The 17,945-nt window shown below is 41.0% G+C and overlaps 1 protein-coding gene across 1 annotated transcript; it reads right to left on the reverse strand.

Annotated features, from left to right (window-relative positions):
* Positions 1 to 1,472: 1,472 nt before the first annotated feature.
* On the reverse strand, positions 1,473 to 13,209 carry LOC118662792. The gene is made up of 9 exons (XM_036321674.1): positions 13,126 to 13,209; positions 11,606 to 11,818; positions 10,748 to 10,954; positions 7,483 to 7,713; positions 6,452 to 6,605; positions 4,696 to 4,805; positions 4,017 to 4,130; positions 2,630 to 2,776; positions 1,473 to 1,721 (listed from the first exon to the last, which is right to left on the reverse strand). Exons 1-9 carry the CDS (start codon positions 13,207 to 13,209, stop codon positions 1,587 to 1,589), a joined length of 1,395 nt encoding a protein of 464 aa, XP_036177567.1. The 3' UTR covers positions 1,473 to 1,586.
* Between the last annotated feature and the right edge of the window lie 4,736 nt (positions 13,210 to 17,945).

Genomic DNA, 17,945 nt, shown 5'->3' on the forward strand with positions numbered 1-17,945 from the left:
AGGAGGCGGCTGATCGATGTTTCTCTCTCATCGATGGTTCTAACTCTCTATCTCTCTCCCTTCCTCTCTGTAAGAAATCAATAAAATATATAAAAAAATAAAAATAAAAATAAAAAAAATAAAATAAAAAAATAAAAAAAACAAAATGGTGAAGGTGAGTTCAATTTGTTCAGTTTTAAAAGAGATTTTTAGTCAAATGTCTGGTTTTTACCTGAATGAGGAGCAGCAAATAATCAGTGTGATTGGCAATTCACTCTTCAATCTATTTATTTGGAATAAATAAAGTAGGTATACCGAAAAACCTAAAAGTACTTGATTTTTAATGGGTTGCCCTAGAAAAAAAATGGTATAAAAAACAGAAATTGGCATTCCAAAAAGAGAAAAAGGACTGAAATTAGAACAGCCACATGAAAGTTAACATATCTTCCCATAAAATACCAACAATATTCCAATTAAATTGTTTCCATTAGATTTTTATTTTTAAGATTTTTTAAAAGTACATAGTGAATTGGATTCCTAATCATATTTCAAGGATACATAGAGGAAATCCAATAATGCTTCAAATACATAAAACTGCAAGAACAGATTTCATTTAAAATTACAATGGCAAAAAGTATATATAAAGATGCATAAAATCTTTATTAAATGATCACACAGTAACCTGATACAATTCTTCCTGATACAAGAAAATAGAATATGAACTGGTTTATAATATATGAAGGAATTCTCAAAAAAAATCTATAATAATAAAAGTGTAATATGCTAATTAGACCACACATTCTTCCAGACGTCCTTCCGGATGAAGCTGGTGCTGCGAGGGAAGCCCGGGTCCCGGGAGCCGGAGGGAAGCCAGTGCCGGCAGCCGGGGGAAGGAGGCCTAGCCTTGCGTGAATTTCGTACATCAGGCCTCTAGTTTGTACATAAAAATCTGTCTCTGCATTTACTTCTTACGACTATTTCCCTCTATCTTACATCCTCCTTCCATACACCCATTGCCCTCTGCTATTCCCTGCACCTTCCGAAGCATGTTCCTCCTCCTAGATGGTAATCAAGTCCCTTTTTGGGGGGAGGGGGCATTAGGTATTTTTTACAGAAAAGTTTTCCGTGTTTTTTTCCATCACTATTTATCCCCTCTATGCCCTCTTCCACCTCTGCCCACCGCCTCCCCTCTCCCCCCACTTCCCACCATCATCACACTGTTGTCCTTGCCCATGAGTGATGAATAAAAAAAAAAAAAATACATGCATGGTACTAAGATTTACTGATGCGAATTAAAAGAATGGCTTTTCATTTGGAGTAATAAATTTGAAGTAAAAAAGAGAAAATAAACAAATATGTACACATATACTAAAATCCATACAAAAATATAATGTAATCTATTGGGGGTGTCCTCTGTGGACCTACTAATCTGCACAGACGACACATGAACTGCCTGCAATCGCTGTCAGCTAAGTGACCCCACAAGGCTGCTTCGCACCCGCGTCCCCCCTTGCACTGTGTGAAGAGCTCCAGGTTCCTTAGGCAAATCCTTCTTTAAAAACAATGATAACAAATGAAGAAGAACAGACATGAACTCATCAGCAAGCCTAAGGCAGGTTGATTGCCTGGTCCTCCTTGAATTTGGGGATCTTCTTAAACTCACTTTGTTTCTTGAAGAAAAGCTGGGCCAGGATGTGGTCTGCTGTGGCCTGGAAATAGTCGTCCATGTCAAGGGTTTGTAGCTGACAATGGAAAACAAAAGAAGGATCAGCACTGAGCTACTCGGGTTCCTACAGACACCGTACAGCCTCAGAACGGCGGGTACTTGGCTGTGTGACTCCCCAGCTATGAATTCCTGCCAATGCTCACCTTGTGTGCCTGGTTGTCCCTTGCCATGGGGAGCTCACCTTTTCAACTCTGAGAACCAGGAAAGTCTGACTGGTGGCTACATGTGTGGGGGCAGCGGAAGCTTTCTCTAGGAGGGACTCCATCCTCCTGAGAGATAGTTCCCTTCAAGGAGGGAACAGGACTATCTGTCTTCCTGTCAGCAGGGACTAGTGGCAGAACTTCTCAGAGCACCGTGCCCTGAGGCACAGGATGGAGGTGCATCTGTCCACCAAGTAAGTGGTCCTCCTGCTCCATGGCCAGAGACTGGACGGATAAACTGGGCATGCTCAGTTTAGCTTACCCCTTTATGCTTGGGAGCTGCAACGCTTCAAAGAACATGCCCTGTTTCTCTATGCCACAAGGCGTACAGGGCCTGCCTCAACTTGAAGAAGCCAATCCAGTTCCAGAAATTAATATTAGAAACCCACCTTCCCAAGATATTAGTCATATTCTCTAATATCTGCTTTATTAGAAAGAAAAATTACATCATGGATCTCTATATATGACTCTTTGGTCTTTTTTTCTTGGTTCAAACTTGGGAAATTAAGAGGGAAGATAAGGTGATACATTGAATCCCTTTATAACCAAATAAAAAGACTACTTGATTCTCCTCTTTTCACATTGGCTCTGCCAATTTATTTATTTATGCGCTCATTCAACACACATTGACTGAGGGCCTCCTGTGGTCCAGATGCGTTGTTTAGCAGAGTGTTCTGCCCATCCCCAGCACTTACTCATCTCTCTTAAGCGAGTTTATTCTCACCTGGTCTCTGGTGCTGAAGGCAAGAATGAAAAGCAAATCCTCATCGCATGCACTCTTGATGTAATGCTGGGTTCCAATGGGGAAAAATATCACATCGCCGACGTGAATATCAAACTCTGTCGTACCCTGAGTATTAATAATGCCCACCTAAGGAAGAAAAGAATATCTTGAAGTGAAGCAAATAAAATCAAATATTCATTAAGGATAAGTATTAATAGTGAAAATCAGATGAATAAAAGCCTGTGACTTTAAAGAGACTTATTAGAAAGAGTAAACAGCAGAAGACAGAGACCATCCTTTGCATAAAATCTCCTATTTCCAAGAGGTAGTCCCACAAAAATCAAAAGATACTCTATTTCAGGAAATGTTCCTCAAAATGCCATTAGCAAGTTCAATACTGCAGAACAACATGCAAAAAGAGCCTCAATCACCATGTTCTAATTAAGGGTTATAAATTACCCTTACATAATTACCTAATTAGGCAAAGGATTTAAATTTGAGTGTTTTACTCCCCTGCCTTCCTCTCTACTTGTTTGGAAAAATGCAGCCTTTAGGAGAGCAGCATCCTAACAGTCTTCCCTAAAAGAAGGAGAGACTAAATGTGCACACAAATGCACGCACACAAGCACACCAAAACTAAAATGTTCTTGAAATACAATTTGTGAATGATTACAACGCCTTTTTCCAACTTATTAAAGCCTTCCCCTCCAAAAACATACAACAAAACTTCTGCTACGAATGACATAATAGATGAAGTGCAGTCTGGTTTGAGTCTTTCTGTCAGGCACAGGCTAGGAAAGGCCATTTTACCTGTGTATACCATGTAGGTTTCCCCAGGGAGCCCTATGAAAGTCCAGAACCAAATCACTATGGCAACAGGCGACTCAGTTTGGCTTTTACCAGGTAGCCATATAATTGATCATCCAAATCAAGACTCTCTGAAGAGTGAAAGGGGGTGCTGTTAATAGTTTCACCTGGGTAAGTAGGACCTGCGGCCCCTCCACCAGCATTTCACACTCCCCAGCCCCCTGACTCACATTATACTGAGAAGCAAAGAGTCACTTACATTCTCCAAAGGGCAGCACATTAAACCCTTGCATTACCTGAGAATGCAAAACTCTGAAACGTAAGCAGGTGTTTCAGACCCTCCGCCATGAGGGATAGCTCTGTATCATTTCTGAAACGTTCGCAGCCTCTCTTCACGCTAAGATGGATGCTGTTCCCCAGAGCCTGCAGGGTATCCCCTAAAAACTGTGCCCAGAAAGGCATTAGCACCCAGCCCTTCGATGTTACCAAAAACTGAACCAAAACAAAGAAACACCTCCTATTTGCTCCTTTCTGCATTAAAAGGAAAGTTTTTTTAAAAAGCTGTTCACAGAAAAATTACCTTTGCACATCCACTTATCACGTATCCCATCTCATTGGCATTAAAATGGAAATGAGGCTGTCTCAATCCATTGTTGTAAATCCTGAGTGTACACAAAGTGAGGGCATTTTGATGCTTAAAAAAAAAGAAAAATGAAATCCAGTTAGTTAGCCAACATCCTACTCAGCAACATAGCCATTACTTTAATTATAATTAATATTTATGAAGCCCTCACTAAGACATGCAATTTTTTATGTCCTTTACATCTATTATCTTACTTGTTCCTTATAACAGTTTTGTAAGGTTGGTAGTATTAGTCTCCCCATTTTATGAGTGATGAAATTAAAATCTAGGTTGGTTGAGTAGTTTACCGAGAGTCACACAGTGACAGATCTGAGATTTGAATCAGGAAATTTAAAACCATAGCTGCCTTATTGGTCATTATGCAATACAGCATTTAAAACAAACAAAAAAAGCGATATTTCACAAGCACCCAGTCTTTTCTTTAATGTAACTATCAATGTCAAAAAATTAAGTTCCCAAATCCACATTGAGTCCTCAATTCATAGTGTACATTGATCAAATCAACCAATGGTTGACTACATCTTTCTTTTTCTTTTTGTCCAAAAGAATGCTGAATCCAATCTAAATATTTTATTTCATCCATGTTAATAATGATTGAAATATTTTTCTCAATTACCTGATTCAGGAATTTACTGAAAATTTTTTCATTATTGCTTAGTCCACTTTCATTTTTCCAATACTGTGCCAGCTGTATTATTCCTCCTGGAAATCGATACTCTTTTGAACCTGAGTCAGATGAGGTTTAAAAATAAAATATGATAAAATACTTCAAAATCATACTATAAAGGACATAGCTCTTTTATAGTCACCAAAACGTATGCGGTGGGAACTGCTGACACCAGATCCTATGTGCCCCCAAGATATTGACCGGATGTGCTCAGGTACTATCCTGCCTCCCAAGCTCTCCTGAAATTCCTAACAAACAGTGGCCTCTTTAAGACAGACAGTTCAACTCAGGGGACCTGACTAGGAAACTTGAGAGTCATCCTAAGTACCAACCCTGCTCTTCAAGTCAGTCACCTACATCCTGTCAGCCCTACCTCTTTAAAGTCTCTTTGCTTCATAACAGTTCTCTCCCTCTCACAACTGTCAGAGTGCAGGCCAGCATCACTCCTATCTGAGGGACTGGAGAGTCCCTGACTCATCTCCCTGCCTCTCAGTGGCCCTTCCAATCCATTCTCCACAATCCAGCAGGATTGGCCATCACTTCAAATCACAAAACTAACACTAACTCAGAAAGATATCTGCACCCCTATGTTCACTGCAGCATTGTCTACAATAGCCAAGATATGAAAACAACCTAAGTGTCCACTGACTAATGAATGGATAAAGCAGATGTTGTACAGATATGCAATGGAACATTGTTCAGCCATAAAAAAAAATAATAATAAAAAACCTTGCCATTTGTGACTGGATAGACCTCAAGGGCATTATGCAAAGTAAAATAAATCAGAGAAGGACATATACCAACATGATCTCATTTAAATGTGAAATCTAAAAAAAAAAAAGCTCATAGTTCCAGAGAACAGATTGAATGGGTGAAGGAAGTCAAAGGTACAGACTTCCAGTTATAAAATAAATAAATCATGGGGATGTGATGCACAACATGGCAACTACTGTATCGCATATTTGAAAGTTGCTTAACAGTTCTCACCACAAGAAAAAGAGTTCTGTATGATGGTGACAATATTAACTAACTTATTGTGATCATTTCACAATATATACAAATATCAAATCATTATGTTGTACACCTGAAACTCATATAATGTATATCAGCTATATCTCAAATAAATAAATAAATCTATAATAATAAAAAGCATAATATGCTAATTAGACCAGACATCCTTCCAGACGTCCTTCCTTCCAGACAAAGCCGCAGCGGGTGGGGGGCTGAGGCAGGGGCAGCAGAGGCCCTGCATCCATGGCCGCAGCAGGCCTGTCCAGGGCCAATGCCCTTGCATGAATTTCTTGCATTGGACCTCTAGTAAATATATATATATATATATATTATTGTGTCACTCTTCTATTTAAAAAACCCTAATTGCTCTTCTTTTCCATCAAGATAAAGTATAAACTTGTTTGCAAAATAACCTACATAATTGGACCCCTCCTCTCTCATCAGCTTCTTCTCCTATAATCCCCTCCTGCAGCCCCAACACACACCCTCACACTTTGAAATCTTTTGCCATGTTCTCTTTTGCTTCCTTTTCTCACATTTCCTACTCTGTTGAAAAATGTTTTTTTTTTCAAACTTCTCTTGACTGTGACCCATTGTAAAAAAAAAAAAAAAATTACATCTCAGTCCAATACACCTATATCGTCACCTATATAAATATTTAAATAAGAAGGCTTCATAAAATAACTTACTATACCTTTAAGGTCATAAAAGTATCTCCACACAAGGCTGTCTGGAGACTGTGCATAACTGGCATTCATCACCAGGTCTGCCAGGTTGGGAGGGAGGTTCACGCCCTGATCCTCCTTTTGCTTGTGGAATGACCTAATAAAATTGATTCCGCCTTCAGGCTGAAACACATAAGAAACCACATAAGACATCTGTGACACATCCTACAAATGTTAGCAATAGAAGGGTAGGTAGCTGAGGGTAGGGTGGTATTGGCACCCTCTGGTTTCCAGTGGCCCAGTTAAAAGAGCTGACCTCAGTTAGCCTGATTTGTGATATTTATGAAAATCCTCCAAGTTTTCAATGTATTTTGATTTTAAATGTGTTGGTATTTTATAGTCAATAAAAACTCCTATGGGTTCCATGTTTACCAATAATCTCCCTAATAACTCATTTCTTCTCCCTATAATATGAGACCAGGACCTGCTGCAAAATAGACCTCAGGACTTTACTAGATAGATTTCTAAATTTTCCATGGAACCCCTTTCAATTGTCAGTCATGGGCCATCACCAATTCTCCTGATCACTCATTTGCAGCAGTGTCAGCCTCCACATCCGACCCTCTGCACCCAGTGTCATTTATGAGTAATCCCTCCAATGATAACATAAATATTTGAAGAGACCCAAACCAGCTGTTCTTCAGGAAAATGGTGGGATCCTCTACATTAGATCAAGAAAACACAACATCATCTGTAGCAAACTTCTCCCTGTATTAGCTTATGGTGTTTCAGAGATGAAGATTATAGCAATTTTTATCAACTCTATTATAACCTTTCTACCAAATTTATCATAGTTTTCTATGGAAGTCCTTCACAAAAGAAAGTATAGACACTCAATTTCAACAAGTTTTATATCCTTAGTGGGAACACAAGGTATGTTTTTGAGTTCATTAGCCAACTGTTACACTGTTGATGGCTGCCCTAGACACATGAACACACATGCTCTCTTTGTGCCTGTGTAATGCGTACCCACATCGTGGGGTGAGTTTTCAGTACAGACCTTAAGTGACCTGGAAGCAATGTCCTCGGGTGTAGAGAAAAAGACATCATCAACATCCAGTGTCTGAAGTTCATCATGTGTGGAAAAGAAGAGCAAGAAAAAGCAGTCTTCATCGCCCACGTTCTTTATCCAGTGAAGCGTGTTTTTAGGAAAGAAGATCACTTGGCCAGCTGTAACATTGTACGTGGTAATGACATGACCGTCATCAACCACCCCGATCCATGCTGTCCCCTGAAACATACACAGAGAAGCACATCCAGCACCACCTTAGAGCGATTCTCAACCTTTTTCCATTACCTCCTTCCTAAGGTAACATTTTAAGACTCTTTCTAATCACCAGCTCATAAAATTTTAATACTACAGATATACTATAGATCCATATACGCCTACTGCTTATGTGCTACACATATATTTTACTTTAATACATAAAAAGAGTCAGTATTTTTGCCCCCCAAAACCAGTTTATACCCCCTTGGGGGCAATATTGCCCCCATTGAGAATACATACTTTAGAGTTTAAAAAGACTGCAGGCACATGTGTGCTCATATGCAATTACATAGACATGCATGTTTGTATAGATGAATACAGTTGTGTATGTATTTTCCAGTTAAGAAAAAGTCTGCATACAATTTTTATAATAATATTAACAATACTAGCACTTAGTGCTTTTACTGTGTTCAGTTCAGGTAGTCTTCTTAGTACTTTACCTGATTTAACTCAAGTTCCTTGCATCAACCCTGTGAGGCAATTTCTATTATTACCACCACTTTACAGATGAGAAAACTAAGTCCAGAGGGAATATATCGTTTTCCCAAGGTTACTCAGCTAGTCGATGGCAAAGCTGGGATTTGGACCTAAGCAGTCAGCTCTAACGTCTACAGGTTTTTTATTAATTGTGGCAAGAACACCTAAAATGAGATCTACCCTCTTGATAAATGTTTAAGTGTACAATACAGTATTATTAATTATAGATACAATGTCGTGTAACAGTTCTCTAAAACTTAACTATCTAGTCAAATTACCCAGATAAAATTATTTAATCAGATTATCTAGAAAGAGAGAGTAAAATGGCGGTTGCCAGGGACTGAGGGAAAGCCGATATGTTTCATCCGCACCATACTTTGATTCTGCTCATATAGAATTGTATCCTTTCTCTCATTCTCTCCTCTGTTCCTTAGTATTATTCTGTGACGTAGGTAGAGAAGGTGCCATTGTTCCTGTTTTACCAGAGACGCATGGTCATATAGTGGAGCATCCACCAGGGTAAATGAAAAGGACGTCTTGGTTCTCTCTGTTCAGACATGTAAACAGCGGGTATTAAAGATGCAGGGGAAAGGTGAATCTCTAAAGCGCTCTCTCCACGTCCACATGCAGCCAACAGCAAAAATATGCATCTATTCCTATTGGGGCATCAGCTACTCCAGACAGAGCAGAGACCGCACGGTGGCCAATGGGACACCCACTAGTCACCTCACTGCCCCGCTTCTCTCAGGAACACTCATTCCAAAGCTCTCATGAAGGTACTCCGAAGCAAAAGCAATCTCCCTGGGCGAGTGTGCAGAGGAGGGATTTCCTTCATGCCCTGTTGCTTGCTTCCTTACCCTGATCATGAGAGTGAGTGACCCTAGATTTCCTGGGATCTAGAGAATATTCTGGCCCACATTATTTTTCTAGTTGAATTATTTCATATGTTTTCACTAAGATTGACATATAACATTATATAAGTTTCAGGTGTATAACATAAAGAGTCAATGATTGTATATACTGTGAAATGATCACCATAGTAAGTCTGGTTAACATCCATCGCCACACAAAGTTATAATTTTTTATAACTTTGAGAACTTACAATGTTGAGAACTTTTAAGATCTACTCACTTAGTAACTTTCAAATAAACAATACGGTACTATTAACTATAATCACCATGCTGTATATTACATCCCCCTGATCTACTTTATAACTGGAAGTCTGTACCTTTTGATCACCTTCTAGCCCACATTTAGAAGCTCAGACCATAAACTCTGCTGAGCTGAGTCCCAAGCCTTTGATCTGTGGTACATTCTCCAGACTAATTCCTCTGGCTTGGACTTTGTTTTTTAGGGGCCCCCCTCCAGGAAAGCTCACTTAACTGCCTTTCTTTCTGCCTACCACTCTGCCAATACTCAGCCAAAAAAGCCTTTGAAGATTATCCTCTTTTACATATTTTACACATGTGGAAAAGACAAGGAGTCAAAAAATATGGACTTTGTCCTAGTCTAGCCAACATCAACAGCTACAGTTTATCTTTATCTTTCTGAGCCTCTATTCTTAAATGAGAAATAAAAAAGGATTCAGTCTTAGGTAGGTGAAACTCTAATCTCTCTTCCTGTTGTAAACTATAAAATTGAATGAATTGTCAAAAATAAAAGAGGAGTTTTATTAACAACAACAGAAACATGTCACATAAAACTGGCTGACCTATTAATAAGGTTATTAGGGTAAGGCCAAATTCTGTAAGTTCTAGTGGGGGGCTTTAGTCACTATTGGGTCCCCAGTGTCTGAAATATAGAAATATTTGAAATTCAAATAAGCACACTCATTTCACCTCCAACTCTTTCTATTTCACTTGACTTCCAGAAAATTCCAAAAGTTCTGAACCACAATTGGTCCCTGATCTTAGGGACTCCCGGCTGAACATCTGCAAACTGGTTTGTCATCCAGTGCTGCTTTTTTTCTTAGAGCAAAGCTGCCCTCTCTTTGATCATTAGATCTGAGCCACCAATTTTAGCTTTGGCTCACAGGATGGAACAGTGATCTTATTTTAAGAACAGTGTCTGAGAAATGATTTCATACTGAAGAAAGAAGTTCAAAGCAATGCCAAGAATAATTAAAACAGCCAGGCTGGTGTGTCTCAATGGTTGAGCATCAATCCATGCACCAAGAGGTTGCAGGTTCCATTCCCAGTCAGGGCAAATGCCCGGGTTGCTGGTTCAATCCCCAGCAGGGGGAGTGCAGGAGGCAGCCAATCAATGTTGATGTTTCTCTCTCATCAATGTTTCTATCCCTCTCCCTCTCCCTTCCTCTCTCTAAAATCCATTTTAAAAAGGAATAATTAAAACAAACAGGTTGATGCTTCAAGGCATTGCTAACAAATCTAACTGAATACTTACCCAAAGCCTGGATGTTGTCTATCACTTAAGCAGCTTTTGAAACAACTAAAATAATAACCTGAGGATACAACATACCAGCATAAATGCTGAAGTACCGAACGGGGCAAACTGGTTATACCTGTGCGAGATAGCCATGCTCATTTGCATTAAAGTGCCAGTGAGGGGCACGGAGGCCATTGCTTTTTATTCTCAGGGTCCCCAGCGTCATCTGTGACCTCTGGCTGTTCAAGCTGCTGCCAAAGGCCTCTTCTTCGATGCTGAGATAGTCTTTGATGTTGTTCCTGTACCGGGCCCACTGGATGGCACCACCAGAGAACTCAAACACCTGAAAAGTCATAAACAGGAAAGGCAGTGGAGATGAGGGGAGAAATGGAATTCCAAAAGGGAAAAGGAAGGATAGGCCTGCAAGACTTCAGGAATGACCATATGGTACAGGCTGTGCTCTCTGTCTAGTCCCTGTTAGACATAAAAAGAATACCTATCGCCCAGCTGGTGTTGTTCAGTGGTTAAGCATCAACCCATGAACCAAGAGGTCACAGTTTGATTCCCAGTCAGGACACATGTCAGGGTTTTGGGCTCGATCCCCAATGGGGGGCATACAGGAGGCAGCCAATCAATGGTCCTCACTCATCATTGATGTTTCCATCTCGTTCTCTCTCTCCCTTCCTCTCTCTGGAATAAAATAAAAGAATACCTATCTTGACAAGAGAAAAGAGGGCTTTCTATTTGTCTATCTTCAATTCTCCTCTCCAGCCAGACAGAGGACTACTTATCTATTAAAGAAAAGTTCTGCCTGGAACCAATATCAACTCACCTTTCCCTCTTCCCTATCTCTCCCCTCCCTTCATGCAGAGAGAACACACCTGATTCCTCCCCATGAAGACAGAGCAAAGCTTAGTAAAAACACAATGGAAACTTTGTTTTGAAATAGCCATTGAGAGTAGATGATGCTTTTCCTAATATGTATCATTCATACCTTGGATTTAGGTAAATGATTAAGAAACTGGAACTTGGGGTCAACAGCTTTTTGCAGTGTTGGAATTGTTGTTTGTGGTTTGGGTTCCGAATGGGGCTGAGAGTTGTTGATATACACCAAGGAGAGGATCAGGACTCCCACTGCTGTGGTAACGGTGCAGGCCAAGAGACACACCAGGAAAACACTCATCAATGACCACTGCTTCTTCTTTTCCTAGGAGAGATTAGCAAATTAGGGAAAATGAAGCCATCATTCTCTACTTGTGATGCATTAAAATACTGCCTCCTGATCCGGAGAGTAACATGCTAAGTTAAATAAGTCTGTCAGAGAAAGACAAGTATCACATGGTCTCACTCATATGTGGAATCTAAGTAACAAAATAAACTAATGAACAGAGCGGGTCCAGAGACATGGGAGCATGGAACAGAGTGCGGAATCTCAGAAGAAAGGCGAGGGAAGGTGGGTGGGTGGGAGGTAATCAATCAAAGACCTTGTATGCATATATGCATGGTCCATGGACACAGACAATGGAACAGTGAGGGCCTGGGGCAGGGGGATGGGAGCGGGCTGGAGGGAGTCAGTGGGGAGAAGTGGGGGGAAGAAGGGGACATATGTAATACTTTTAACAATAAAGAATTATTTTTTAAAAAATATTGCCTCCTTTCTCATTTACCAGTTTCTTCACCGAAAAATTAAATAGGTTATAAAGAGTATTTTCCAAGAACTCTTTCATTCCAGAACATACATCTACATTTACATGTACAGGTACATGCGTAGGAATAAGTAGCTTACCTGTAAAGAACTGGCCTGCAGGTCTCCGTTCCTCTCCCTCCTTTGTTTAAACAGCTTCATGGAACTCCCCTCCCTACAGGAGCAACTAACCCATCCACCAATTCTGAGCACAGTATTTCCATGTATTTCTATGTTACTATTTCCTGGCTTCACGTCACAAACATGTGCTGAAAACAATAGTATCACTTCTGTGACTTACCATGCACATTACTGAAAGCTGCCAAGAGAAAACGCATCCTAATCTTTGGACCAATTTGCCCTTGTTTCTCTGACCATTAAAATGATGCTCATAAGCACCGATGCCAAGGTGTCCTGTTCCACTCCCTCTGAGTTCCTGACCTTTCTCTCTGAGCAGGCCTATCTCTGATCACTAATAACTGTACCACAAATGTCCTTAGTACTTTAGCCTTCTTAAATGGCATATGTGGTACAGCAGAATCATTTATCAACATATTCCATTTAACATTGCATAAGGGTATTATATGGGACAATAAATAACTCACTAGTACTATGAGCAACGATTCATAGAGAGTTGGGCCATGAAAGAGCTAAAGGCGGTGTGAGTTCAGAGATTGTGAGTAAGAAGACCAATTGGGAAATACTGAGAGCAGGCGATGCTGCCTCGGTGAGGAAGGTCGCTGAGGAAAGCTGATCAAGCAGATTCTTTCCTGAGCTCTACAGGAAGGTTTGGAGGAGAACTCATCTCAAGATGGAAGCCCCCAACTCACCATTCTGGGGCTGGCGCTCATCTTCCCCACATAGGAAACAGTTGGTGTGGTGCCTTCATGCATGTCAAATGCTGCGTTGTCCATTGGCTGACGGGAGCAAGCAATTCACCAAAAAAGAAAGAGGGAGAAATGTCGCTTCAGCACACAGGGAGACCCCTGAGGTCTCTGAGAGGAGCAGATGATGATGCTTAAGTAAGGGAGTGCTTATATAGAGCGGAAAGTTAAGGAAATGAAATAAGGAAGCTGCCTCTTAAACTATAATCTTGGTTTAAAAAAAAAAACACCTAGAAATAATTGCCAAATTAGAGGCCAATAAAATACTCTCTATGGTCCCCAACTCTGCCCGTTGATGACGCATACAGAGGTAATAATAGCAACACACTAACATTTATTTCCTTATCTCCCTGTGTGCCAGGCAGCGTGTTAAGTGCTTTCATACATTATGTAACTTAATTATTACAGTGATCCTAGCAGGTGCGACCATTATTCCCATGTTGTAGGTTAGGAAATGGAGGCATGTAGAGGTATGGCAACTGCCCCCAAACCCCACAGCTACTTTTAGTGTCAGAGCAAAGCACCCTTAAGCAAAGACTCCTCCGTGACACCTGTCCTCTGCAGTTCCCTGTAGGTGCTTAGTCTAGCACAATCTCTTTTTACCCAAATCAGGCCTGCCTCTAAACAAGGTAACTGGTTTTTCTACATGGTTTAGTAAATAACTTGTTACCTGAAAGTTAAATATTTGTTTAAAATTCATTCGCATTATATTACCTGGGGATGAGTAGTGGCCTGAGTAATCTGAAAACTGCTGCTATAAATCCACAAAGCAGTCATCCGTCCTTCTTTCCTTTCTGTCTTCCTCCCCTTAGTCCTTCCGTAGACATGGCTGCATGCCTACTGTAATCCAGACACCAAGAGGCCCTGGAGTAGCTTACAATCCAGTAGGAAAAAAAGAAAGTCATTACCCCAGAAGGGGCTCTGTTATGCCAGATGTGCGAGGCCCTGCCAGGGTAGAGAAGAGTGGTTGTGTCTCGGGTGGAAAGGAAAGGCAAGGCTTCTCCGAAGCCCTCGTTTTAAAAATGATTTTATTGATTTCAGAGAGAGGAAGGGAGAGGGAGAGAGACAGAAACATCAGTGATAAGAGAGAATCATCACTCAGCTGCCTCCTGCACGGTCCCCACAGGGAACTGAGCCCAAAACCTGGGCATGTGTCCTGACTGAGAATCTAACCATGATCTCTTGGTTCACAGGTTGACACTCAACCACTGAGCCACACCAGCTGGGCTGAAGTCCTCATTTTGAGGACTAACACGGCTTCACTCTGCCGTACACTTAGTCGATTGCATTTTATTCCATATTTGGGGCTTGTCCATAAGCAGCTTTGGAACAGACCCCGTGTGGTAAAAGTGTGGACCCTACCTGAGTTGAGCAGCTCAGGCACCATGAGGCTTCAGGTTACCCTGTGTCCACCTGCCAGGGGTTTAACTTGGTGGCTTTCCTACCATAGCTCATGAAACCTAAGACACTACAGTGCATCATATCAATTTTATCTTTCCCACAAAGACTTGGAATGTAAAGGTATGGCATTGATTTTGAGATAATAAGATACGTAAAATCCCTGCTTACCTGTGAGGCCGGTGTGGTGATTTTCTCACCTTGTCATCGGGGTGCCATCAGGGATCACTTTCCTCTTTAATCCTCCTCGTGCAGTGGTTAGCCGGAGTGTGGTTCGTAGTGAGTGTTCTCTGAGATGCAATGACATATAGTTTGCTGTGTGTCTCAGGTCTTATCAGCAAATGGCACTACGTGAATTGTCAAAACAAGTTTCATTCAATTTCATGTTTTGCTGCTCTTTCCTTGGAATAGGAGAGCACAGCCCTCTGTCAACAGCATTATCTGGGAGCTACATTTAGCGTTTATTTAAATGACAAAACAAGCAAAGCGTCAACCAAACTGTACGGAGACTCATTTTAGCACTGAATTAAAGAATGCTGCGGCAGGGTAAAGTACTTCCATCTTTGCAGATTGGAGTCTATTTTCCCCAAAGTCACCTGCAGAGCCAGAACAGAAGCCCAGCTCTCCCACTTCCAGCCAGAGCTTTTCCTACATCTGCTGCGGGAGAACCTAGTGCCTTTGACATGCTACATGCAAATAGTTAGCGATGTTCAACCTTTTCCATCTCATGGCACATGTAAACTAATTACTAAAATTCTGTGACACATCAAAAAATACATTTTTTGCCGATGACAAAAATGGTAGGTATAATTTTGATCCATTCACACTGCTCAGCTATTGCGTTGGCTGTTGTCATTTATTTTATTTGACCATGGAAAAGAGGTCAGTGCCTCTGACTAAATAGTCAGGTATTGTATCTTTTAAAAATTCTTGCAGCACACTGTTGAAAATCACTGAAATAGTCTGGCAGGCATGGCTCAGTGGTTGAGCATCGACCTATGAACCAAGAGGTCATGGTTCGATTCCCAATCAGAGCACATGCCCGGGTTGTGGGCTCCATCCCCAGTGGGAGGCATGTAGGAGGCAGCCTTCCTCTCTGAAATCAATAAAAAAAAATATTTTTAAAGAAAAAAAAATCACTGAGATAGGGCAAAGTGAATTGAAGCAGGACAACTCAAAGAAGGATAATTACAAAAATCATTTTAGGGCACGTGAATGTAACTCCATGGTGCAGCCCAGCGACCCCCAAAGCCCTCAGAAATGGAGTGTTTTCTATTAGACCCGAAATGCTTGTTTAAGGACCTGAGCCAGCCGCACTGCTCAACTCCAATGAAGCCCCTTTGAGGCTCTATATGAGAGACTCTTCCTTTATTCTGACCTACTGTTTGAAGAAGAAATAACTAAAGCCACCATTTATTTCATATCACTAGCCAAATTTCAACAAGCCTTACAAGAATATGGTCACCAAATAGACCTCACAGCTGCCCATACCCCTCTTTTATATGAGCCCTGCTCACAGGTCCTCATTAAGACCTGGAGAGATGAATCTCCTGGTTTGCAGCTCACACCCTTAAGGTAGGGAATAGACCCTGTCTTGCTTTCTACCCCTTACAGTAATCAAGTGCCCAGAATTGCCAGCTGGATACATCATTCTGGCATAAAACCCTACTGTCACTCAGAGCCAATCGAGAAGGGGAACAAAGAAGAAACTGAATGGACCAGCGAGCCCTTGGGGAACCTTAAGTTTCTTTTTAAAAAGGAAAACAGGCCGAAACCGGTTTGGCTCAGTGGATAGAGCGTCGGCCTGCGGACTGAAAGGTCCCAGGTTCGATTCCGGTCAAGGGCATGTACCTGGGTTGCGGGCACGTCCCCAGTGGGAGATGTGCAGGAGGCAGCTGATCGATGTTTCTCTCTCATCGATGTTTCTAACTCTCTATCTCTCTCCCTTCCTCTCTGTGAAAAATCAATAAAATATATTTAAAAAAAAAAAAAAACATGCTTACAGTAAAAAAAAAAAAATAAAAAAAAAAATAAAAAGGAAAACAGGCCAAAACCGGTTTGGCTCAGTGGATAGAGCGTCAGCCTGCAGACTAAAAGGTCCAGGGTTCGATTCCGGTCAAGGGCATGTACCTGGGTTGCGGGCACATCCCCAGTAGGAGATGTGCAGGAGGCAGCTAATCGATGTTTCTCTCTCATCGATGTTTCTAGCTCTCTATCTCTCTCCCTTCCTCTCTGTAAAAAAATCAATAAAATATATTTAAAAAAAAAAAAAAAAAAGGAAAACAGAACCACCAAGCAAGATAAGTAATGTGGTGGATAGGATTCACTATAGCCGATTTCCGTGGGGGGATTTCAATAATTTTTATACTGCCTTCCAAATACTGCCACGTGCCAGGGAAGGCACATTTCTATTCCCGATGGGTTTAAAGGTGGGACGAGTTAACATGTACGTGCTTTGACTAATTGTTGCTTCCTGCTGTCCATCTCTATCTATCATCTGGAAGAATAATTCTCCCTTCCTGACAACCCAAGGAATATTATCACAAATATCTAAACCCAGTTGTTGGGTATGTTATCAGCAGCCCACCCCAGAGCACAGGACACTGAATTAGGACAACCCCCTGGTCCTACTGATATCCTTCTAAACTGCCCTTATCAAGTTCCTTTACCTTCCCCTAATGCAGACATTTGAGTTTCGGCACCAGAGGGAAGGAGGCTTGGTTCCCAAGTCACTGTGTAGAGCAGTGGTTCTCAACCTTCCTAATGCCGCGACCCTTTAATACAGTTCCTCATGTTGTGGTGACCCCCAACCATAAAAATATTTTCGTTGCTACTTCATCACTGTAATATTGCTACTGTTATGAATTGTAATGTAAATATCTGATATGCAGGATGTATTTTCATTGTTACAAATTGAATATAATTAAAGCATAGTGATTAATCACAAAACAATATGTAATTATATATGTGTTTTCCGATGGTCTTAGGCGACCCCTGTGGAAGGGAAAGGAGTCGCGACCCACAGGTTGAGAGCCGCTGGTGTAGAGGAAGCCCACCTGCCAACCAAAAACACCCATCTCAAATTCGTGCCTAAACAAGTAACAAAGTTCTGTTGTACTGCACCATTTTACCACAAACTAAAACAAACATATTTATACCCTCTCTAGCCATTATTTTCACTGAGGTATGCTGCCAGGTTTATTCTTTGACATGTTTGTCAACACAAGGGCTAGGAGCATACTAATACTAAATTTGGCAAGTGCTAAGAGCTGCTGGTTGTAATATCTATGAAAGGAATAAACTGAATATATACTAAGACATAACTCTTCATTAAATGACTTGAGTTTATTTTCCTGGAACACAGCCAA

This window comes from Myotis myotis, unplaced genomic scaffold (assembly GCF_014108235.1).
Source record: "Myotis myotis isolate mMyoMyo1 unplaced genomic scaffold, mMyoMyo1.p scaffold_m19_p_9, whole genome shotgun sequence".
NCBI classification, from domain to species: domain Eukaryota; kingdom Metazoa; phylum Chordata; class Mammalia; order Chiroptera; family Vespertilionidae; genus Myotis; species Myotis myotis.

Coding starts and splice junctions, on each gene's coding strand:
- LOC118662792 (XM_036321674.1), bottom strand. CDS start 13,209: ATGGACAACGCAGCATTTGACATGCATGAAGGCACCACACCAACTGTT. Junction 7,714..10,747: donor AGCATGGCTATCTCGCACAG/GTATAACCAGTT, acceptor TGTATGTTTCAG/GGGACAGCATGGATCGGGGT. Junction 6,606..7,482: donor TTGCTTCCAGGTCACTTAAG/GTCTGTACTGAA, acceptor TATGTGTTTCAG/CCTGAAGGCGGAATCAATTT.